Source organism: Neofelis nebulosa, chromosome 4 (genome assembly GCF_028018385.1).
Source record: "Neofelis nebulosa isolate mNeoNeb1 chromosome 4, mNeoNeb1.pri, whole genome shotgun sequence".
Lineage (NCBI taxonomy): Eukaryota > Metazoa > Chordata > Mammalia > Carnivora > Felidae > Neofelis > Neofelis nebulosa.
The window spans coordinates 87,459,780-87,485,753 of record NC_080785.1 but is presented as its reverse complement, the minus strand read 5'-3'; the positions used below and the strand labels follow the sequence as shown (position 1 = coordinate 87,485,753).

The window sequence follows — 25,974 nt, the reverse complement described above, 5'->3', positions numbered from 1 at the left end:
TTGCCTGGCACAAAGCATTTATGTTATAAATTCTTATTCCTTTCAAATAAATATTTTTTCTCCCCTTAATTTGATTATATGCTCAGTTTTAGCTAAATGTCTAAAATGATTTAAAATGAGCAGAGCAAACCAAATTAAATGAGCTATTAACTTGAGCTGCTTTCTTCAATTCAGAAATTTCTAATTTTTAGCCCTTATTCAGCAATTTGTAGTGGAATCCAAAGTGGCCATTAATCACCTAAATATTTCAGGCAAAATTCTGTTTGGCATGTAATCAGTTATAGAACATAATTTTTAGATTTTACATTTGTAAAGTAGCCCACTTATTAATCAGTATTTGGCAAAATGCATCTGTAAAGAATTAGAGATATTTTCTTATCCCTAAAATCACCCATTAGTTTCAGTTAAATAATCATCAGGGCTTTAATCCTGTTACTCATTTCTGTATCTGATTAGCAAATCTACATCAGAAATTAATGATAGATAATTAGCTAGTTTTATCAAAAAATTTAAACTAGCCATTACTGGTTTCCTAATGCATTCTGTGCCTTGCTAGCTAATGAAAACAGTTGTAATGAAAACTGCTTATGCTTCAAGTATTCTGGTTGGCATTAGTGAATCATATATTTTTGGAGTGCTTTTTATAAGACAAAGCAGACTGATTTTTACCTTTTTTCTTTCTGTATTTTTTTATTTTGATTTCTTTACTTACTTTCCTGCTCAACTCTTTCAAAACACTTTTACTTCTCCTTCAAACATATAATTCTCCCACAAATCCGTAATCAGCACACTAAATGTGTTTTCATGGTGCTCCATTCTAATATCAGTAAATTAATTATCAATAACCTGTCTCATTCATTCAAGATATTTTGTTAACTTGTGGTGAGGGTGGCAAAAAAATGGTTTTTGTCTTTCATTGACTTACAGTATAATTGAGAGTTATGACTTATTTGAGCATATGAAGTACATGAACATTTAATAACAGACAATATTATAGATGCTGAATAGGGATGTAAAATTTATTGTCATGAAAATAAATAATAATACCTCACTTCAGGGACAAAGGGATCACTCTAAATAGAAGGCTCCAGGGGCGCCTGGGTGGCTCAGTCGGTTAAGCGTCCAACTTCGGCTCAGGTCATGATCTCACAGTTCGTGGGTTCGAGCCCTGCATCAGGCTCTGTGCTGACAGCTCAGAGCCTGGAGCCTGTTTCATATTCTGTGTCTCCCTCCCTCTGTCTCTGACCCACCCCTGTTCATGCCCTGTCTCTCTCTGTCTAAAAATCAATAAACGTTAAAAAAAAAAAAATTAAAAAAAAAAATAGAAGGCTCCAGAACTAACATTTGTGGAGCCCCTGCTTTGTACCTGGTTTGTCTTAAAGGCTACAGTGCTCATTTAATTTTCAGTGTCTCTTTAATTAAGATAGGTGGTTTTATTCCCCCTTGGTAGAAGACTAAACTAAGGGTCAGAAACAAGGTAAGCCACCTAGAAAGGGATACAGATGGCATTTTCCAGACGCTTGGTTGAGTAGGTTGTAAAGGAGAGTAGGATACAAGGTAGGAACATAATTAGAGACTAGAGTGGCAAAGAACAAACAGGTTTAGGGGCTGGGGAGTAGCCCCTTGTCACTGGAGGAGAAGGTTGTGGTAGGGACAAGTGGAGAACCAAAGTCCAAAGAATAGCACATTTGAAGACAATCATGCTGGTGAAGGAATTTGAACTTTATCCAGGAGAGCAGTGTGAAGTCACAGAAGGACTTTGGTCAGAGGAATGGAAAAAAGCTGCACTTTTGGAAGATTAATCTGGAAAGTGGGGAAGGCCTTTCGGATAGGGGTCAGTTAGGAGCCTCTTTATAGCAAACAAAGTGTAGATGATAAAAGCTGGTGATAGCATGAGAAGGAGAAAGAGATACACATAAAACATTTTAAAGGTTAAATTGACAGTCTTAGTGATGACATAGGATAGCTAAAAATAAATGTGAAAATTTCAGCATACTTGGCTGTAAGGATTACCATTCTTTATTCAGTAAAAGTTATTTTGAATTATTTTTTAAGCTTATTTATTTTGAGAGAGAGAGAATATGAGCAGGAGAGGGGCAGAGAGAAAGAGAAAAAATCCCAAGCAGGCTTCGTGCTGTCAGTGCAGAGCCCAATGTGGGGCTCCATCTCACAAACCATAAGGTCATGACTGGAGCCAAAACCAAGAGTCAGATGCTTAACCAACTGAGCTACTCAGGCACTCCATTTTCAATTATTAAATCAAACTTTTACTCAAAATATTTATTTTATACAATAACAATTCCTAGGAAAAGAAGTAAATTGATTAGAAATTATGTAACTTGTACCTTTTAGGTTTCACTTTTGTACCATAGATGACCTCAAAAACATGAGTTGGCAGTTATCTTCCTGGTATAGATTATTTACCAGTTTTACATCAGTTTCTTGAACTTCTGTTTGAAAAACAAAAACAGTAGGTACATGAGATCCACTGTTGCTAAAAAAAAAAAATGAGAGTAAGAAAATACTCTTAATACTCAAAATACGTTAAACACATCGGTTAAAGTTGGTTAATATTCATTGACTATACAGTTCATATGAACTTAGGCTGGACTCTGCTTGCCTGAATTCTGAACTTTGTATAAAAATTTAAGAGAAAACAAGCACAACCTTTGCATGCAAAATAACACTTGAGCTGAGATGTGAAATCAAATAGATTTTGATAATAAAAAAATTCTGTTACTCCTTAAACACTAATATATATCTTTAATGTTTTGCTCTCTATTTCACTGTCATTTGACAGTGTACTTGTCATTGCAGCAAAAAGTAGCAAAGTATGGTTCTGATAGAATCCTTTGATTTGTAAAGGGTACATAAATTGTATTAATGTCAAAGAATATCTTGATTTCAGGATGCCCCTAAATCGGGTACTAGTTGCAGCTCTCGCTGTTCAAGTTCCAGACAGGATTCTGAGAGTACAAGGCCAGAATCTGAAACAGAAGATGTATTATGGGAAGACTTGTTACACTGTGCAGAGTGCCGGTCATCTTGTACCAGTGAGACAGATATGGAAAATCCTCAAATTAATCCAAGTGTGAAAAAAGAATATAGAGACGACCCTTTTCATCAGGTTAGTTTACAGCATTGGGTTATTTGGGACTCTCAGTCCAGCTTTTTTGAATGTATGTACAAATTTTATAGAGGTAAAGAAAAAGCTTACATTCAATTAAAGTAATATTCCTGTGATTTTTTTTTTTTCCTTTTTATGTGAGCTGTGGTCTGGCTTCATTGGAACATAGAATCTCAGTATTTATATTATGGTTGTGTCTCTGATGTTGCTACTGAGAGGTTGTTGGTAAATGGAGTTTTGTAAGTCAAATTGTGTTTTAGATGCATTAGTCCTTTTCTCCCTCAGCATACTTCATGGTCAGACCAGCACTCATGGCCTTAACTCCACCTATAAGGTTATAATTCACAAATCTATATCTCAATACCAGATTTATATCTCCCAAGAGCCCATATAATGAGAATCACATATGTAATTTTAAATTTTCAGGTAGCCTCATTTAAAATGTTTAAAAAGGTGAAATTAATTTTAATATGTTTTACTTAGCCCAGTTTATTCAAAATATTTTCACTTCAGCTTACAACCAATGTGAAAAATACTAATGAAATATTTTGCTTTTTTTATACTAAGTCTTCAAAATCTATTGTAAGCCCTGACAGGCACAACTTATTTAGACTAGCCACTTCAAGTACTGAATAGCCACATGTGAATAGGGTACCATATTGGACAGCACACCTCTATAGCATATCTTCTTTTGAATGTTCCACCAGTATCTCAAATTTAACCAAACACCCCATCTTCCCTTATAAATCTGTTTTTCTTCTGGGACTCAAAATCTTAGTGAGTGACATCTCCATCCATCACTCACCAGTCCAGAAACACGGTGGTTATTTAAAATTTTCACTCTTCCTCTTCTTTCTCTTATTTAACTTTTCATCAAATCCTAAAAATAAAACCAACAACTAAACTCTTAGAAAATTAGAGGTAGAAGGGAACTTCCTTAATCCACTAAAAGGTAGCTATCAAAGAGCTATAGCTTCTAAAAACCTATAATGATGAGATTTTAGAAGTGTTTCTATTAAAGGCAGAAACACTCAGAGACATCCATTATCACTGCTTTTTCTATCAAAATTCCACCAGTTATGTTTGTTTGTCTGTCTGGTTGAACTTAGACTGATTTAAAGTCCACATTGAAGAGCAAAATGTCAAGAATAACTGAAGCAGTTTTGAAGAACAACAGGGAGACTTTCCCTACCAGATATAAAAACTTACTTAGAAAGTACATATAGTAATAAAGATAGTATGCTATGGGCGTCTGCTATAGACTGAATGTTTATGCCCTCCCCCTCCCACTCACCAGTTCCTTTGGTGAAACCTAAAGCCCAAGGTGATGGTATTTGGAGACAGGGCCTTTAGGAGGTGATTAGGTTATATGGGTGGAGCCCTCATGGATATGTAGAGTGCCCTATGAAAGAGACCCCAGAGAGCTCCCTTGCCCCTTCTACCATTATGAGGTTACAGCAAAAAGAGGGCAGTCTCTGAGCCAGGAAGTGGGATCTCATCAGACACCAAAACTGCCAGCACCTTGATCTTGGACTTCGAGCCTCCAGAACTGTGAGAGATAGACTTCTATTGTTTCTAAGCCATAGAAATTCTGTGGTATTTTCTTATATCAGCCCAAGCAGACCAAGGCAGTGTATAAACAAATAGACCAATGGGACAGAATAAAAAACCCTGAAGTAGTGCATGTTACATGGATCTCTAACATATGACGTAAGTGGCATTACAACCATTGGGAGAAGAATGAACTCTTCAGTATATAGTTATAGATAAAATGATTATTCATATATAAAAATATATTCCAGATAGTTCCTAAATGTGAAGAAACAAAACCTTAAAATGTTTACAAGAAAATATAGGAGAAAAATCTTTGTTACTTTTGGTAAGAGAAGAATTTTTTAAAGAAGAACACAAGAAACACATTCAAATATCAAAATGAGGCAATCAATAATTCAAATATCCTAAAATTTAAAACTTTGGGCTACAAATTAAGCCATAAACATTGTTAAAAGATGGAGAAATAGAATTGAGGGAATGTTTTGACCCCACCCCCCCCCAAGATGTGAGATATTTGAGCACCTGTGTACATAGGGGAAACCCAGGAGGGAAGGACTGAAGAGATACAGGAGAAGAAGTTGTTGAATGAGATTTCTTAGGATTCTAGAGGGGAACCATAATTAGGAAGTTTTGCCTTTGATAGGAAGGGGAACACATCTTCTGCTGAAATAGGAGGAGGAGTAAGTGCACAGAGAAAAATTAGTAAGATGATGAAAGGATTATTGCCTAATGTAGTGCAGGAGGCCAGGAGGTCTGTTAACAACAAGTGAGATGATAGGATTGGTGGTGACGGCTCATAGTTATCATTTGTGAAAAGTGAAGAGAGTTTGTGCATGTATTCAAGCCAATGAACACATTAAGAGTCACACTGCCATATTGTTGAGGGTCCAGATGGAATCTGAAACCATGAATTTGTGATTGCTCAATCCACAGTTGTGTGATAGTCTCTGAAATACAGTTGTGGTAATCAATAAAGCAAACATTTAAAAAGCATTCAGTACATGCCAGACACTGTGCATAGTAATCTAGAAGCATTATGTCATATAATTTTCACAACCTACAACAGTGTAGTGTATCTTTTATATATATGGTTATATATTTATTTCATAGATGAGAAAATTGAGGCTCAGAATTAAATAACACACCCAAAGTCATACAGTGTAGGTGCTCAGTAAATAGTTGTTATTCAAGGAACAGGAGAGACCATGAAATAATGGAAATGCTAAGAGTCCAAACAATGTTAGATAGAGAAGAAAATGAAACCAAGAAGGGGATAGACTGAAGGATAGGTATGTTCAGAAGTGTTTCAGAATTGAAGGTTTGTGAGACCTGGTAAGATGAGAAGTCGAGCAATTCAGTATGTTGACAAGGCCCAGACTATGGCCATGGGAGTAGCTGAAGGTCCTTGGAATTTAAGAAGCAAAAAATAAGAAACAATCCATGAGAATAGGTTGTTGGATGAGTCACCTAGATATTCATCTAAGTCACTGGGCAGAGAGCTGGAATTGAAGTTTAGGAAAATGCCTGTGAGCTATTTTCCCAGTGACACCATCAGAGGCATAGAAACAGGGACTGTGTGTTCTTTTGCTCATAGTTGTATCACACAGTGCTTGGTACTTAGTAGGTGTTTAACAAAAATTGAGTAAATGAATGAAAGGAAATACAGTTTTTTCAAAGCATTCCAAATTGTTTTTAAAGAATGCTGTACAGAATTAGTTGGCCCTAAATCTATCCCACTACTCTGCTCCTTTTTGGTACGATTTTTAATGTCCTACTCTGCATATTAATTACAGTATCACAGACTTACATTGGTTTTGCTTGCGGATTAAAGACTTGATTTTATACACATTTCTTATTCTCAGGCTTCTAAAAAATGAGCTCATATCTTCAGTTTTAATAGTAGCCATGTAGTGGAAATTAGCTCCCTTTAATGAAAAGCTACCAGTTTTTTCTTATTAGACTAAGATCTGTATTGGGTTTGGAGGACCGTTTTCTGCCCACCATAAAAACTGAAAAATACCTCCTTATGAAGAAACAATGAGCATCTGAATCTGTGTGTTCTAGGCAGGATGTCACCAAATCTGTAGTTTTTATTGTTTGTTTTATTTTCTTTGGAAATAGTAACTGAAACATTTCTACAGCAGAAAACTTCTCTCCCCCAGTCGTGGCTGAGTATACAATAAAGTATGAGGCCATATTCAAGTGAAATTCATTTTGCAGTAGGTGAAGCCAGATTTTAATGGGTACAGTTCCCACAGGTAGAAACTGCAGTAAAGCGGTTGTCATGGTGAATTTACTTGAAATAAAACATGGTACCAATTAAGTGTTAATGTTTTCAGGCAGTTTTGAATGAACATGAAACAAAGCAGTTGAGATTTTGAATGAGGATCCAGATTTTAGTCTGAAGAATATACCAAGAGGAACCTATATGATAAAATTATGAAATGGAATTATTCAGTTTTCCTTGAGCCTTTCTGAAAAAGCATTTCATGTAATGCTGCTCTTCATACACTGTAGACAGCACATGTTGCAACAAGACTGTGGTTTCAGAGTATATTTCACACACACAGATACAGGGTTGGGTTGGGTTTTTCTTTTTTTTTTTTTTTTTTTTTCCAGTTAACTCTTTTTAAATTCACCAGTTTCTAGTTGCTCTCTTTCTCCTACCTGTTGGCTTTCTAGAAATAGGAAGATGATATCAAATGCTAAGTAAAGTAACTGCAAAGGTGACTGGGCAAAATGAATACTTTTGGAGGGTGAACTTCTTGAATTCCTATTTCTGTCCTAGATAGACCTTGATATGCCTTGCTTCATGTAATTGGGAAGGCTTTAATTCACTGTTAACAGACTGAGAGTTTAAGAAGATTAGAAGCCTGTAAATCAGTGGTTGAAATCTTGTCTCTCCAGGCTTTACACTCTGCATTCAGCTTCTAGCTCTTCTTCCTAGCCTTTGAGCCCATGTTGTTTCATAATGATTAAATTTCCGTGGAAAGTTTGATACATATTTCGGTACAAATAACTTTTATCCTAGTTAGAATATTTTGTGGAATTTTCATTTGTGGATTTAAGTGGATAGTTAATAACTAGTGTCTTAACAGTTTTGAAGGCTCTCCAATAACGAAATATATACTATGATGGTTAGTGTATATTAAAATACCATATCTTTGGAAAAGATAAATTTTTAGAGAAAACTTCTTCATAGTCAAGTAAACTAAATGTAAAAGAACTTTGCTAATAATATGGCTAGTGGCATTACGGTTTGCCTGTAATTATTCATCAATTTTTATTCTGCTTATAGTAAACCTGGTATATATAGCTTTACATGCAGAAAATTAATGTTCGACTCAGAATGATAATAACTTCCCATATCTGTTTTCTTACATATTATTAATGACTATTTTATATCTTCAATCAAAACAAATTAATGCAATTTTATTCTCCCTACAGGAAAACAATTCCTTAAGTTTTCAAAAAACTTACCTTTACCATATTTTAATCACATTTCTGTTCTTCAGAGAATAACTATAACTATAGTAGATTCTTCTACTTATTGTTAGAAGTTATTTTAATGAAATATGTTATAAAAATAAGTTAGTAATACTGTAATGTAAATTCATGCCATTTTGGGTCTAATCTTTTAATGTTTTAACTTCTCATGAATATCTGGTAAGGTAAAGATTAGTGTTGAATTTTGTTGCTGTCTTTAATCCCCAACCATCCTATTTTGAAGTTTTATTTATTTATTTATTTATTTATTTATTTATTTATTTATTTAAAGATTTTATTTAAAAAAATTTTTTTTAATGTTTTATCTGTTTTTGAGAGAGAGGGAGACATAGAATCTCAAGCAGGCTCCAGGCTTCAAGCTGTCAGTGCAGAGCCCAACACGGGACTCAAACCCACAAACCATGAGATCATGACCTGAGCCGAAGTCAGACACTTAACCGACTGAGCCACCCAGGCGCCCCTAAAGATTTTATTTTTAAGTAATCTCTACAGCTAATGTGGGGCTCATACTCACAACCGCAATATCAAGAGGCACATCTTCTGACTGAGCCAACCAGGCACCCCAAAGTTTTATTATTTTAATTATCTAAAACAAACAAAAAAACAAACTTAAGCATCTGATCCTTTGTATTAAGGCTTTCAATTTTTCTTTCTTTTTTTTTTTTTTTTTTTTTTTTTTGCCTTTTTCTATTTCTTGAAACATTGAGAGAGTACTTTTAGTATCATGTGCTTCCATTTGCAATATATACTCAAAGGAACAAAAAAAAGTTAATCCTTTGGGGAAATGCTAGATTAAAATACAGAAAAGTAACTAAATTAAATAATGAAGGTAAGGGCATGAGGAAGAGTCTCTTCCAGGATGAGATTGTATCACTGTTTAGTCTTTCTGAGAGGTTTAAATCTTAGCTGTCATGTGCTTTGTATTGAACGACCGGAAGTTGGAGAGTCAATAATATGAACAATTTGATATCCATTTGTTTTTGAACACTACTATATTAGTAGCTATGTAGACAATTGACAACTAAGGGCTTTTGCTGATACATTTTAGAGGATTTTTGAATACTAGCTTGCCTAACACCTGTTAGAGGAAGTTCTTAATGTACACATTTTTATAACTGTAATTTTTATGCCATCTATTCAATGTATATGCTAATTAATGTTAAGATAGAATTTTAGTGTCTTTGAAATTGGGTGTATGTAGATACAGGTATACCCGTGTTTAGACATACATATGTTCTGTTTTATAAAATATGATCAATGCATTCACCAATTTGTTTTTTAGTGTATTTTATATATATACACACATTTTATTTATGAAATGTGATAAATGTATTCACCAATTTCTGTTTATTTTTTATAGAGTCATTTGCCCTGGCTCCATAATTCCCACCCGGGATTAGAGAAAATAAGTGCTATAGTATGGGAAGGCAATGACTGCAAGAAAGCAGACATGTCTGTGCTTGAAATCAGTGGAATGATAATGAACAGAGTGAGTGCTTAAATATTATTCTTTCAGTTCAGGAATAAGACAGCAATTATTAATATAATAAATAATTACTAGGATGTTATGTTTACAACTTATCTCATTTCTTCAACATGAAAAGAAAGTATTTGTATTTGGTCCTGTCTGTGATTTATACAGTGATTTGTCACCAAACCACTGTCATGCTTTAGTGTTTTCATTCTTCTGACCAAGAACAGATGATGCAATTTAAAATTTTCTTCTTTTATGTTATTCTTTCTTTTGCTTTTCATGGATCAAATTGTGCTAGACATACACAAGTGTTGATGAAGGCTTATTTTCCTGTGTCCTCCCTCCTGCTTCATTTATTATTTAAAAAAATCAAAATAGAATATTTATATTGATACTTGCTTGCCCACTTAAATATATAGAAGTAAATGCAGCTAGAGGTAACAGGTCTTGAGTAGTTTCAGGAGGTAGAGTACAAATACTATGGGTTTTAATTTCAGTTATGAAATTGTGTCTTTTATGAAATCATTACTACTTATTAAATTTTATCTGATTCCTCTTGGGCAACTAGGCATGATTTAACTTGGATTTTTTTTTTAATTTTTTAAAATGTTTATTTATTTTTGAGAGACAGAGAGACAGTGTGAGCGAGGGAGGGGCAGAGAGAGGAGACACAGAATCTGAAGCAGGCTCCAGGCTCTGAACTGTCAGCACAGAGCCAGACTCCGGGCTCAAACTCAAGAGCGTGAGATCATGACCTGAGCCGAAGTCAGAAGCTTAATCGACTGAGCCACCCAGGCACCCCAATTTTACTTACACTTCTAAATTTCCATGCATTGTTCATTATGTAAGAACTATTATGCATACTTTATGGAGGACAGAAATTAAAGTAACTGCTCTAGAAATTGATTTCCATCCTATGACATACTCCTAAGGAATCTCTGGAGATGTGGATCTAGTTGGTGCTCCATACCTTAGCTGTCTGTGAACTAGCAGGTTGTTTCCAGAATGTATAATATGATGATAGAAAGTTAGCTAGATCCCTCCCAGTTCTACCAGTCTTATATTTCCCATTATTTCATTTGCAGTTTCCTTTTTCATAATTCTCCCTTTTTCCCCTTTTTTATTTAATTTTCCCCCCTCTAACACATTTTCTTTTAAAATGGTTTTAAAGTATAAGGGGATATCCATTTGTATACTGAGCTCTTTGAAGGAAAACAGATTGCAAATTTATCAAATAAGTGTAATTCTAGATTTTTCTTTTTATGTACGGAGCTTAAGTGGATATGAGATCTCATTCTTTTTAATATGGAAGTATTTGTGAATATTTCTAACTTTTGAAATAGTGAGATCTATAGAATTTTTTCCCCAGACCTAGGTAAGACCAAAATAGTTCATCCTTTTGCATCTACTTAGTGAATTAGAAATCTGATAATGAACTGTTTTTAAAAACTGAACATATAATGACTTACAATCTACCTGTAATATGCTCTCAAACTTTGAGTCAATTTAAATTTCATTATTCGTGTATTAAAACTCATATATTTTAACAAAATGATTTTATACTGCTATAAATAAAATAATGCCTAATAGAATTCATTTTACTATAGATAAAATTTATGTACAGTTGGGTTTCTTTCTGTCTCTCTCTCTCTCTCTCTCTCTCTCAATATAGGTGAACAGCCATATACCAGGAATAGGATACCAGATTTTTGGAAATGCAATCTCTCTAATCCTGGGTTTAACTCCATTTGTTTTCCGACTCTCCCAAGCTACAGACTTGGAACAACTCACAGCACACTCTGCTTCAGAACTTTATGTGATTGCATTTGGTTCTAATGAAGATGTCATAGTTCTTTCTATGGTTATAATAAGTTTCGTGGTTCGTGTGTCTCTTGTGTGGATTTTCTTTTTTTTGCTCTGTGTAGCAGAAAGAACTTACAAACAGGTGAGTATAATATAGAATTTTGAATAGAGAATATTTTATCCTTTTCATAATAGATAATTCCTGAAGTATTTTAGTATTTCATTAAATCATTTTGACCCGCTAATTATTTTCCTGTTTTGTTTTTGTAGTACTTAAGCAAATACAATCCTATAACAAGCCATACTTTGTTGATTTTTGTTTTTCTATGGTAATCTACTTGAAAATTAATCCTTATCCTAATCTGTTTTTAGCGATTACTTTTTGCAAAACTGTTTGGACATTTAACATCTGCAAGGAGGGCTCGAAAATCTGAGGTTCCTCATTTCCGGTTGAAGAAAGTACAGAATATAAAAATGTGGCTATCTCTCCGGTCCTATCTTAAGGTAGAATGGTAGTGATAAAAGTACTCTTAACATGCTGCCTTCCTCTCAGAGTTTCTCTTTTTTCAATATGGATATATGTCTAAATGTATAGTCACCTGTGTCCTCAACATGCTGCTGCGTGGTCATACTTAGTGTTCTTTTCAATCCATATTCAGAAATTGAAAATAAATGTTTAACTGGTTCTTTAGATAAAACACCTGAGGTCTGAAAGGCTTACATACATTTTTATGTAGATCATTCAAGATCAGATTGTCATAGATTTATATTTTATTTATTTTTAATTTTTTAATTTTTTTAATTTTAATTTTTAATTTTTTTTAATCGAAGCATAGTTGACACATAGTGTTACATTAGTTTCAGGTGTACAACATAGTCATTCACCTCTGTGTGCTATGCTATGCTATGCTTACCACTACGTGTAGCTACCGTCTGTCACCTTACAGCACTAATACAATACCATTGATTATATTCCCTAACCTGTGCCTTTTATTCCTGTGACTTACTCATTCCATAACTGGAAGCCTGTACCTCCTACTCCACTTTGCCCATTTTGCCTATCCGCTGACCCCCTTCCCTCTGGCAATCATCAGTTTGTTCTTTGTATTTCTAGGTCTGATTCTGCTTTTTGTTTGTTTATTCATAGGTTTTGTTTTTTAGATTTGACATTAATCTTTTTTTCATAAATCTCACCAACTTCTACTCATTCAGAAGCTTAAAGATTTTATTCATACCTAGAATGGTTATCAGAAGCCAGCAGAGGGAGCCCACTGCTTAAAAAAGAATTTAAAAAACTAATCAGTGAGTATCCTCACTGAAGTGGCCTTTTACTATTTAAAAATATTAGCTTGCAGTTCTAAGCCATTCTCTTCATGCTGTTCTTTTCCCTTAATCTTTTAAAATAACTTTCCTAATTATGGCAGTAAGATATAAAAACTCAGGAGGGAAATGGGAAACTTCTGAATTAAGTTTAGGAAAGCACTTCTGAGGATTATTTCTTTGCTACGTTAAGATGCAGTGATTTTCATTATGCATGGAGTAATCAGGCCTTAAATAAAGCTGGCCAGAAGATCAGAAACCCTCTGATATACCTAGATCTTTAATGCTTTTTATTTTGAAGTAACAATGAAAGAAGTGGAAAAAAGTTTGCACTATTGTCTACCCTTCTATTTAAAAAATTCATTGTTCTGTTCATTGATTTAATTTGTTAGTCTCCATGGGGAAATGCTAAAAATTGGCATGGATTATTTTTGCTCACTGTGACTTTTCTGTTATGTGGAGGGATGAATATGATCTTTGTTACGTGGCTTAGTGAAAAGCCATCTGTAATTCGTCCTCATTATCAATCTGTTATATAAGTAGATGTTGTATTCTTTTGTACATTGTTTGTTTCATTCAATAAACATGTATTTAATGCTAATCACTTAACATCCACTACTGATGACATGCAAGGCCTTACCTTTCGGAGCTTAAAATTTAGCGAGGAAAATCTGTAGCCCCAGACCTAGGAATTATCCTTGGTATTTATTACTTCCCTCTCTTGCATTTCCAACATCCAACTCATCACCATTTTCCACCCTTTCTACTTCCAAAATATATCTTGGATCCAATTACTTCTTTGTTTCCATGTCTGCAACCTGAATGAAACCTTCAATCATCTGCTTTGGGCTACTGTAGATGCCTGTTAACTGGCCTCCCTCCATTCAGGTTTCCTCCTTCCAATACATTCCTCAGTCTGCCACCAGAGATCTTTTTAAAATTTAGATTTCATTATATGATTCTTTAAAAAAATTTTTTTTGAATGTTTTTATTTATTTTTGAGACAGAGAGAGAGCATGAGCAGGGGAGCAGCAGAGAGAGAGGGAGACACAGAATCTGAATCAGGCTCCAGGCTCTGAGCTGTCAGCACAGAGCTCAAAGCGGGGCTTGAACTCACAGACTGTGAGATCATGACCTGAGCCGAAGTCGGATGCTTAACCGACTGAGCCACCCAGGTGCCCTGCATTATGTGATTCTTAAAACTTTCTGAGGGTTCTCCATTGCTCTTAAAGGACAAAATCTGAACAGGGCTTATCAGTGCCCTTCGTGACCTAGCTCCTGAGGATATCCTGTCTCCCTTGTCTCATTTTGAAACACTTTCCTCTCTGCATTCCAGCCATACCAGACTGCTTCAGTTCTTTGAATGCAATATTATTTTTACTGTTTTGTGCTCTTGCACTTGTCCTTCCTTCTGCCAGGAACACTGCCATGTGCTATCATACCTGAGCACCCTATTCTGGTATAAGTATCACAGTATCAAGAAGATCTTCCCAGGTTATCTTCCTAACTTGCCTGTAAGAGTTAGGAGTGTGGGCCTGGGAAAGATCTCCTTAAGGAAGTGATACTTAAACCAAATTCTCTACCAGTTTTCTCCGAGCATCCTTTACCTTTCCTTTATAGCACTTATTACAACTGATCACATATATCTGTGGCTATAAGCTTGATGTCTGACTTCCTGCTACTTCCTGTGAAGGTAGGGACCGTGTGTGTTTTGTTCTCTGCTGTATTTTCAGTGCCCAGCACAGCGCCTCATTCTGAGAAGGTGCTCAAAAAATATCTGTTGAATAAATGATTAGTGTTTGACAAAATATTTGGAATGAAAGGAAATGAAAAACGTGGAAGTTATGCTAAGAATTCTATGCTATGTATTCACCATGTTTACTGTATTGCAAATCCTCAGGAAATAGTAACACTTTGTAATTAAAATTCATCCAACAAATTAGGTATATTTTCAACATTGTAAGCTATGATCAACCTGCAGGGAGGGATCAACACTTTAATTGAAAGCATGGAATTAGCTGCTAATTAGTAAATATATTTAAAAGCATTTTTCCTCTTTTTCCCCAGCGTCGAGGTCCTCAGCGATCAGTCGATGTTATAGTTTCATCTGCTTTCTTGTTGACTATATCAGTTGTATTTATCTGTTGTGCCCAGGTGAGTTGACTTGTTCTGTGTAGAAAGTAGATAATCATATCTATAATTATTGGGGTCCAGAAGGCTTTCTAATAATAACCACAGTAATAATATTATAAGGAAGCCTAGTTATACAAGTTTTGAAATTGACCTTTTGCAGTTTTTTTTTCAGTAGAATAAATAAATGTGTCTTATTCATCTCTGTGTCATGAGCAGTGGCTAGCATAGTCTCAGATGTCTATTGATTGAATATATAGTAATTACTTTTTCTCAGTCACTTACCTGGTTATCTTTATTTCCCAAAACAAACTTATTAGTGGCTAGAATTGCAATATTGTTTCAGACTGTTTTTCACGAATCTCTGCTTTATTCACATGTAGTATTCTTTCATTTTATATCTGAATCGTCACTGTGACATGACTGCCTCAGGCTCTGAGAAAGAACTCTCGTTGTCCAAGACTAGTCAGGAAGCACAGAAGTATCTCAGGATATTCTGTGTTATAAAATTAAACTTCCATTTCAAGTACTGTGACATACTAGATTACCTGAAGATTCTTCTGCTTTAAAATACTGTATAGTCCAGAGGGTGGGTGGAAACTTAGCTGTTTAATATTCATATATAAGCTCTTCTATGTATATATTACATGCATATCTGAGTTTATAAGACAGTAAGGGGCCAAAAATGAAGATAAAGCTAAAAAACAGAGCAGTTAAGTATATGTGTTAATGCTGTGAGAGCGCTAGGATGAGGAGGTGAGGTACACTGTCAATCTTCGTATCCTAGAGACTTGAGATTTAGGCCCACAAGAGGACAGAAGATGAGGCCTCAGCCTGCATACACCCTTATACATGCTCCCCCCCGTAAACCAGACCTCTTACAGGACTACAGTCTCCATGAAAAGGTAGAATAAGAAAAACAACCTGTCCACCAGGCCAGGAGGATAATAAGAAAGCTCATCTAACTCTGCCTGGACTCTGACTACAATGGGGGGATAAGTCTCTGCCCTAAGAATATGTAACTGTAGGTCTGCCCTTATTAGAGGTTCAGGGTTTAAAATGTGCATTACAGATCTTGTCCTGTTATCTCCGTGTCAAGAAGTTAATATAAAAAGCGGTCCTAGGATATTTGGCAGAAGCAAAACCAAGATTGGTTCTTGGGGAATATGACTTCAGCCTAGGCCTCAGGATGTCCACAGATGAAGCCTCTTGAGGTTTCAAAACACTGAAGAAACCATCCATGTTGAGCCAGTCAGCGAACCAACAAGCAGGAGATTAGGTCTCCAGCTGCCTCAGATGATAAACTGATCAGATAAGAACTATAAGATAAAGACACAGATAACACTATGAAAAAAGAACAGAGATTTGAAAAAGAACTGACAGCACTTCAGAGAAATGAAAAATTCAGTTATTGACATTAACAACACAATAAAAAATAGCAGATTGAAGACAGCTAAAAATAGTGAATGGGAGATGGAAGAAGCTACCCAAAATAAAGGACAGAGATAAAGAGATGGAAATATGAAAAGGAGATTGAAACATGGGAGAGCCAACATATATCCATAGGAATTCCAGATGGAAAGGAGAAGGAGAGCAATATTTGGAAAGATAATGGCTAACAGTTTTTCTGTGTTGCTAAGACCTTAACTTCGGATTTAGGAAGCACAACAAGAATAAGAAGGAGCAATAAATATAAATCTACACTCAAGACACATTGTGGAAGAACTACAGAACACCAAAACAGAGAGAAAAATCTTAAAAGCAACCAGGAGGAAAAGACTGATTTCTTTACTTACAGTTCCTTATTGCATGTTAGCCTTTTGTTCCAAGTTTAATTTCCATGTTCCTGAAGTACATCCTGTAGTAGTTCTGTCTCTTATGAAGAGGCAGGCAAATACTAGCTATAAGAAAGCTGGTGAGTTCATATTAATATCAGATGAAATGACTGTAATCTAAGTTCAATGGGGGATAAAGGGAAGCGTGACAAAAATTAAAAGAATAATTCATCAAGGTCTTATAATTCTCAGCTTGTATGCATGTAATCCAGTAACTTCAAAATATATGTACAGATAGCCAAAATCAATAACACTAAGAAGTTATTTTTAAAAACCTCATTGGAAGGGTTTTTTTTTAATTTTTTTTTTAATACAGAGAGAGAGACAGAGCATGAATGGGGGAGGGTCAGAGAGAGGGAGACACAGAATCTGAAACAGGCTCCAGGCTCTGAGCTGTCAGCACAGAGCCTGACGCGGGGCTCGAATTCACGGACTGCGAGATCATGACCTGAGCCGAAGTCGGCTGCTTAACCGACTGAGCCACCCAGGCGCCCCAGTCATTGGAAGGTTTTAACACATTTCTTTCAGTAATTGATAGATTAAACAGACAAAAAACTAACAAACAAAAAACAATGAAGATATGTACCTAAACAAGATAGTTTAAATTTTGTTCTAAAATTAGAGAATACATATTCTTTTCAAACACAAGGACAGTTTACAAAACTTTCCTATGTACTTGGACACAAAGTAATTCTCAGCTGAGACAATGTAGACCACTTAATCTAACAGTAATGCAGTTACGGTAGAAAACAATGACAGCAGCAGAAAAGCTCATACATTTGGAAATTTTAAAGCATATAAATAACAAATATTTAGAAAGCATAGTGTATTAAACTATAAGCTACTGACACAGTTGAGAAATTGTTTAAAGAATGCTAGTATAAATTACTTTATATCATTAAAGTTGAAAACCTAGGTGGACAATTTGTACAAATGCATAATGTACTAAATCTGACTCGAAAACTGAAAACCTGAGGAGACCTGTAACTACAAAGTAGTATTGATTCAATAGTTTAAAACTTTGCCACCAGCAAAAATCCTCTAGACCCATGTGGTTTTACAGTTGAATTTTGCCAATTATTCAAATAAACAGTAATTCTAATCTTACACAAAACACCTCGAGAGTAGAAAAAAAGGGACTATTCCCCAACTCATTTTGTGTGACTAATAGAATCTTGATACCAATTGACTGGAGAGACAGTATAAAAATGGAAAACTGTGAGCTAATTTTCCTTATTAACTTCAATGCAAAATACTAGGAAGATGAAGCCAGCAACTTAATAACAATAAATATGCCATGACCAATATAGTTTATACCCGGAATGCAAAGATTTTCAACTCACAAATCTGGTTTGAGCTCCTGTAGTTGATTAAAAAGGGAAAAAACATATGATCATCTTAACAGATGCAGAAAACAAATTGGTGAATTTCAGTGGAGATTCATAATACAATGACTGGAAAGTACTATTCTTAATCTTAAAGTATATCTTTAAAAATTTAAAGCAGACGTTGTACATACGATATTTAGTACCTTAGGGGTATTTACTTTAAAATTGGGAGTAAGGCAGTTACCCTCTCTACCTTCTCGTCATGGGCTTTGATTACATTATTGATGTGTTTGAAATATTTCATAGTAAATGTGGAATGTTTTTAAAATAAAAATACTATATTCGTGATCAATTTGTATGAAATAAAATGTTATTTCCTTTAAAAAAGAAATTGTTTCAATCACATTGCTGCTTCATGTTGCCTTTTTCGTACACTTTTAGTTGCTTCACGTGCATGAGATCTTCCTTGATTGTCACTACAATTGGGAACTAGTAATCTGGTGCATCTCGTTAACACTTTTTCTCCTAAGATTTGTTACCCTTGGATCAGAGACAAGTAAAAAATATAGCAATACCTCAATATTACTTACTGAACAGGTGAGAATGCATGTTTATTATAAGTTAATGCCTATAATCTACATATTAAACTAAAAATCTTTTCATTTACTTGAGGTTTTTTAGGAACCTGTATTTAGATTGCTTTTGTGTTACAAAGAAAAACTTGACATTTGATAGGACATGAGCCTTTCTTCAATGTTCCTGCCTTGATGTGGCTTTCAAATCTGACCTGTTGTTTTTCTGTTTCACTTTGATTTGACAAGAAGCAAGTACTATTTATAGAAGTGATGAACTTTAAACCATTAGTGGGATATGTTTGCTTGGCAGCCTAGCAGAGCCGTATTTGAAGAAGTAGGAATTTTTATTCAGTAGGAAGGATAAAGCATAAGAGTTTTGATGGTTGACTTTGTTGTGTATTAATTTGTTTAATATTTTCCTTACCATTCCATAGGAATTACTCAAAGAAACTTACTGCAAGTGAAAATGTTTTGAGTAGTTTTGCCAGGGAAAGTATGATTTTTAAAAATCAGTAATCCTGTCACATGAGCTCAATTAAAGGGAAAGGGGAGAGCAGCAAACAAACCAACTGATCTACTTTAGTTATTACTTAGTCTTTTGTTTGTTTTGGCTCTAGGAGTAAAGTATTTCACCTATTAAGTAATGAAATCGAGTTTTCCTTTCTTGTGTCAGCTTTAATCTGAAAAGTTTAAAATTTTATTATAAAATGTTTACTGTAGGAAATTTGGAATATACAGTAAAGTATGAAGGAGAATATTAATGTCATCTATAATCTCAATACGTGGAGAAGCACCATGAATGTTTTAGTGACTGTCTTTCAATTCCTTTTAAAAATGAGTATTTGTTGTAATTTTAAGTATTTTTAACTATTCATTCCTCGTTTTCATTCCTTTTTTTATAAAAGATAAACCTCTACTTGAAAATGGAGAAGAAACCTAACAAAAAAGAGGAACTGACACTAGTGAATAATGTTTTAAAGCTGGCTACTAAACTGCTAAAGGTAAAAATAAAACTGAAAATGGATATAATGTGGAATATGCTGTTCTGACATTTTTTTTTTTTTTTTTTTTTTTTTTTTATTATTTATTTTTGGGACAGAGAGAGACAGAGCATGAACGGGGGAGGGGCAGAGAGAGGGAGACACAGAATTGGAAACAGGCTCCAGGCTCCGAGCTGTCAGCACAGAGCCCGACGCGGGGCTCGAACTCACGGACCGCGAGATCGTGACCTGGCTGAAGTCGGCCGCTTAACCGACTGCGCCACCCAGGCGCCCCTGCTGTTCTGACATTTTATCTTAGTCTTTTGTTTGCAGATCCTATCTTATGTTTGGTTTTTATGATTATCCAAATTGTTTCCAAATTATATTTGAACACATTCATGTCATGTACATTTTACTTATTGTAAAACTAACCAGTGTGATCCAAATCATATCATTTTGAAATTTTAATAACTTTTGAAAATCTAAGACTTTAATGTTTAAAGTATTTAGAGGTTGGTATCTTTGGAAATTTTGCCTCCTAGTACTTAAAATAGATTTCAAAAAGGGAGATTTGGTGTTAATTTGGAAATTTTCTCATTTTGTATTTCTCAGAGCAGTCTTCTGCGTGGCCTGAGTTAGCTTAAAAATTAGTAATACAGAGTAATTATAATAAATATATATCACCAATAAACCTTTAAATTTTCAAATCATTTTTGGTAACAAAATATAATTTCAAAATATTTGATGTCATAATAACTCTTTGGAGGTAATTTGATAAAATATTTCTAGCATTGCTTTGCAGTGTTAGTAATGTTTTTCTTTCTTAAAAGGAAAATGTTTTTTAAAATCTCAATTTCTGTAACAAATTGAATATAATGTTTTCAGAGAATGGTGTAAAATTAGTAGTTTCTCAGTATTACATTTAATTCTTCAGTCAATTAAAAAGTCTTAATTAGGTACTGCCTCACAGTATATAATAGGCCTTGACAAACAAGGTTCAGAAGAGAGGCGGGTGGGCTTGTCTGGTACATATGTGTTGAATATCTTCAGAGTGTAGGCACTATGCTAGACAGGATGAGACTTACAAGCAGCTTCAATCCCAGAGTAGAGGGAAATTTGAGAAACTAAAGTACAAAGCACAACAATGTGATCCTTTTTGATCACACACAGTCATATACAATCTTCTACTCAGAAACCTGGGAGTTAATATAGATTGGTTTTTCTCTGTCACTCTTCACTGCCAAGAAATTCTCAGGCCCATTGATTTAACCTCTCCAATATCCTCTAGTTCATCTCCGCTTCCCTATCAGTACTATCCTAGGTCAGGCCCTCATTGTCTCTCACTTGAGCTTTGATCCATTGAACAAAGCAGGCCTTCCTGCTTCTAGTCTCACTGTTCTCCAGCGCCTTTTCCACAGTGCTTCCCTGCTGCCTGTGACCTTTCTCATGTGCACATCTGATACACTCTTCCTGATTAAATTCAGTCTGTTAGTACGATTTGTGTAAAGAATGACCCTTACCTAAGTAGCCCGTTTTACAGATTTGAAGGATTTCTTTCCTTGCAGTTGGCCCCTAACAATGCTGGGCAACCTGTAGCCATTCAAAGATGCCATGTTTTCATGTGTCTTATGGAATATCTATTAACCTCCTCCCACTAAGTTTTAGGAGCACCTTCCTCTAGGACCCACTGCCTTTTTAATACATAGCTCTTTTATGGGAGACACAATTAATTATTTATTTGTATGTCTATTCAACTGTAAGGTCTGTCAGCACAGGGACTAAATCCTGACTTCCTAGAGCTTAACACAGGGCCTGCCATATAACTTTGAATCTGAGAATAAGTAAATCATAGAATTTTAAATCTTTGAATCAATTAATTCTTATATTTGAAAAGTAATTGTCTTAAAGGGAGTTTTGTGTATGTATTAATAATAGCAGAAAATTTGGCTACTTTTCTAATTCTTGTGCAAAAAGGTATTATTCTCTTACATTTTTTGTTCTTATACTAGAAAATGTTTTCATACCTCTTGGTAATTATTAGACCAGTACTTTACTAGTCATTCATTTGAGACGGAAATTGCAGTTACAAATTTAGATCACAGAGTTCTTTTAATGGAAGTCACTTCTAAGAAAAAGAAAAACCTGCAAGTATATATATATATAATATACATATATATATATATATATAGTTTAAGTTTAACCAAGTTTATCCTTTCTAAAACTATCCACAATTTGTAACTGTTTTATGAAAGTTTTTTTCAAAAATTCTCATTGTATATTGCCCTGAATTAGTTTAACTCTTGATTCTTAATGTATTTCTGGGCTCATGTTTTTTGTTTTATGTTTTTTCTTTTGCTAGGAATTGGACAGTCCCTTTAGATTATATGGGCTTACAATGAATCCACTGCTTTATAACATCACCCAGGTTGTCATACTGTCCGCTGTTTCTGGTGTTATCAGTGACTTGCTTGGATTTAATTTAAAGGTAAGAGTTTCCAAGTTTTTGTGTTGTTTTTTCTTTTGAGACAGAGAGAGAGAAAGAGAATCTTAAGCAGGCTCCACATGCAGCATGGAGCCTGAGGTGGGGCTCGATCTCACAACTGTGAGATCATGACCTGAGCCACAATCAAGAGTCAGACACTCAACTGACTGAGTCACCCAGGTGCCCCTTCCAGGTATATTTTTATTTCTTAGTGCCCTGTGACACCTTGTGACATTTATTTTACCCTGTCCATCTTTTGAGATCTCGAATGCACAGTGGTGAAATCATTTTCATAATATTGTGCACAAAGAATGAATAATTTTCTTGGTTTATAATGCTCATGGAACTCCTAATTTGGAACAGTATTCATACAAATAGGATTCTTGTATAGAATAAGGTATTCATTTTTTACTCATAATCTGAATCTAATTTAGGTGATAAAAAAGGAAAAGAAGAGCCTTATTTCTTTTTTTGGCCAAAAGTTATTTATTATATAGCAATGCATATATCCCCCAGCATATACGCAACTCTTAGTGAGTAAGGTGTAGATTATTCATATTAAACAAGTGGTATATGTATATTGCTACTTCCCAATAAAAGAAAGCAAGGGAAATCTGATTTTTACTTTTTTATTTAAGGTGAGTTACTCTTGAAAATGCAAGGATAAAAGAGTTTAAAATAGTAGAACCTATACTTGTTTATGAATGAAATTTAGATAATAGCATTATGTAATATAATTTATAAGTTACAGTATTAAAACTGACTCTAGGGGTGCCCAGATGGCTAAGTTGTTTGAGCGTCCAGCTTCTGCTCAGGTAATGATCTCGTGGTACATGAGTTGGAGCCCTGCATTGGGCTCATTGCTGTTGCCGTGAAGCCTGCTTTAGATCCTCTGTCCCCCTCCCTCTCCCTGCCCTGCCCTCCGCTCAAGCGCACACTCTCTCTCTCTGTCTCCAAAATAAATAAAAAACATTTAAAAACATTAAAAAAAAAAACCTGACTCTAATGGTTACTACTTCTATTATTTTTTCACTAGCTGTGGAAGATTAAATCATGACAATGCAGAGAAAAGAAGATGTAGCCTCTTTTCCAGAATAAGAGTACCAACTAAGCTGCCTGAAAGCAGTCACTGACTCTTTGCTTCAGGAGTCTCAGCTGGGAAATCGAAGTGTTTACATCAGACTGTCTTGTGCAATTCTTATATTTATTTTACTTGTTCACTGTTTTTTACATTTATTTTAGTCTTTATATTTTATTTTTAGCATTGATGTACTTAGTTGTCGAAAGGGTGATAAAACTGATATCCAGATACTTGAGATCCTGGTAATTGTTCATAAATAATTGACAAAATAACAAATCGTGAGAATAGAAGCCATTGCTAAGCCCCGTTTCTCCATCAATGCCGTGAACTTGCCTTACTTGAGGAAAACTTCTTTAACTTGGAATATTGCATTGGACTCAGCTAAACACATAAAGTGTGTTCTTTGGTGAATCAAGATCCAGTCAGGGTTTCTCTTGAATTATTTTGGAACAATGCCAGGATCTGAACTGATTAAGCTGCAGTTACACACCCTTCAGTATTAATATATATGGTATTACATAACAGGTCAACAAGTGCTCTTTGATGATAAAACTCTTAATAGAGCAATAATTGTAAATGGTTACCATACTGTAAGATATTTTGATAAAAATTAACTAGTAATAATTGTATTTATTTGAAACACTGGGCTGTTTGCACAGCTCCAACTGTGCATGCTCAAAATGTGCACTTTTTAAAATTGTTACTTTTAATGCGTATCTTTATATGGGGTATGTTATAGTGTACTAGGGCATGATATGGTATCCTTTTGAGTGAGGTATACACTCATCTCACAAGTGAAGTGCCTATTGATATTACTAAAGTACATTATTATGTTTACTCAAGTAAAATAATTTTCTCCCCATGGTACACTATAGTGTATACACACTCAAATGAACAACTTAAGAACAAGGTTAAGAACCAATAAAATATTCCTTTGATTGCTAGTTATAAAACTATATCCAAATTTTCAGAAAAGAGCTTCAGTTTGCAAATTCTATCCTCTAAACTTAACCTGGTGCATCCCCCTCACCTCCAATTTTATAAGGGCTATTTTAGATGCTTTTAACCTGGAAAGTTACCTACTCCCCCCACATACACATGCACACACAATTTGCCAAGTGTCCAAATGAGAACATATCATGTTGGCATGTTAGGTAGATAGGGCAAATATGGTGATATCTTACATTGGACCTTGATTTTAAGTTGTTACATTTGTACAATCAAGAATATATTAGGAATTACATAAAACATGAAATGTTTTTGCAATTTTTTTTTAACTGGGTATCTAGTTTCTAAAACAAAGAATTTATTTGAAACAGTATAGAATTTTCTTGGTGCAAGGTATATCATGTTGAATATCCTCACATTTTTTACCATGTTTTAGGGAATTTATTAAAATAATTAATTGTAAATGATTTATTTGATTGGTGCAGTTTTAATCCCCAAATCATAATCTTAAGATCAGGAATGTGTAGAGAACAGAGCCATGTCATAATATCACTTTGCTCTTACCATTCCTTTTGATCAGCCTCATTGTGTAGTATATTTTCTTTATGTAGAAAACAACAAAAGCAATTTGTTTTATTACCTATGTTCTCCTATGTTTAATAATGACCAAAGTGCATTCTGAGTTCTTTCAAGGAATGTATTACTGGAGCTTTAAGAACATACTTATTTTCTCATGTGGAAACTTAGGCTTTGTTTGATACGTTTCTTCTTCCTCTATTGTCTAATGTTGAGGTTGTTTTTAGGAATTATATTTTATAAACTTTTTCAGAATAAGGTACATACCTATACAGAACTTAACATTTTGCACAGAATATATCAAATATATTTTGAGAAAAAAAAGTACAGCATGAGTTCTGTTAGGAATAAAAGATGAAACTATTGTATCTCACAAAAAAAAAACTTATTTCAGAATGGAAATATTTTTGAGAAAGGTAGCTGAGTATACTGATTTAGGAAAATGCTTGTTTTGGATTGAAGTTCATTTTAACTTAGAGTTGGGAGTTGATTTATTGAGTACAGTATACCTCTCAACAACCTATAAATACTATGAATTATGTCTCTAATGTGGGCAGCAATAGAATACCAAAAGGAAAAAGTTGTCATTTTAAGCAATTTCAAAATATTAATGGAATTGTTTTCAAAGCAGAAAAAATTGACATTTGCTGCCTTTAAGAATATCGTGAATGTAAGAAATTGAAAGAAATTGTAACATATCACATAATATAGAAAAGGCAGTTCAGAGATAGAATTGTGGCAGATGTTGTGTGTTAACTGTTGTTTCTTTGCCACATGTGTTGTAATTGAACGTTTGAACAGCAAGTTTAAAATAAAATATTCTATGCTGACAGTGTTAAACTGAAGGTTTTCTGTTGTTTTCTTTTCATTTTAAATTCATATATATTTCTATGGTAATGTTGTATTTACTATAGCATAAACTTTAGTTATCACTCTTAGATTTCAGACGAGTGGAAATAAATTTTTTAAAACTTCCCGACATTTAAGATTTTGTTACGATTCTCAACATGAAAGAATATCTTCCGCCACCAAAATGCTATGATGTCATTAATTTTTTTTTTTTTTTTTTTTTTTTGCTTATTTGTTTGTATTTAAATACAGAAAACTGGCCATGGCCTGGGATATTAAAGCTCATTGTCAGAAGGATAGTGGTATTTTTAATCAAACAGTTTGCCATATGAGTTCAGCATGAGAGATCATGGCCAAAAATAAGATGGGTAAGCATTCTAATATTTCTATTGATTGGTACAAGTG

The 25,974-nt window shown here is 34.4% G+C and overlaps 1 protein-coding gene across 5 annotated transcripts in view; it reads left to right on the top strand.

Annotated features, from left to right (window-relative positions):
• The window catches only part of PHTF2 (putative homeodomain transcription factor 2), a 127,783-nt gene extending 102,223 nt beyond the window's left edge, over positions 1 to 25,560 (top strand). Inside the window, exons 10-18 of one of the 5 annotated variants that reach the window (XM_058725296.1) lie at positions 2,909 to 3,127; positions 9,549 to 9,677; positions 11,335 to 11,607; positions 11,838 to 11,969; positions 14,853 to 14,939; positions 18,520 to 18,675; positions 19,559 to 19,654; positions 21,993 to 22,118; positions 23,152 to 25,560. In XM_058725296.1, coding sequence (XP_058581279.1) covers positions 2,909 to 3,127; positions 9,549 to 9,677; positions 11,335 to 11,607; positions 11,838 to 11,969; positions 14,853 to 14,939; positions 18,520 to 18,675; positions 19,559 to 19,654; positions 21,993 to 22,118; positions 23,152 to 23,172 — 1,239 coding nt within the window. In that variant the 3' untranslated portion in view covers positions 23,173 to 25,560. Of the gene's footprint in view, positions 1 to 2,908; positions 3,128 to 9,548; positions 9,678 to 11,334; positions 11,608 to 11,837; positions 11,970 to 14,852; positions 14,940 to 16,574; positions 16,721 to 18,519; positions 18,676 to 19,558; positions 19,655 to 21,992; positions 22,119 to 23,151 lie in introns of those variants that run through there. The other 4 variants (XM_058725297.1, XM_058725298.1, XM_058725299.1 and 1 more) reach the window with 4 other exon arrangements.
• Positions 25,561 to 25,974: the final 414 nt, after the last annotated feature.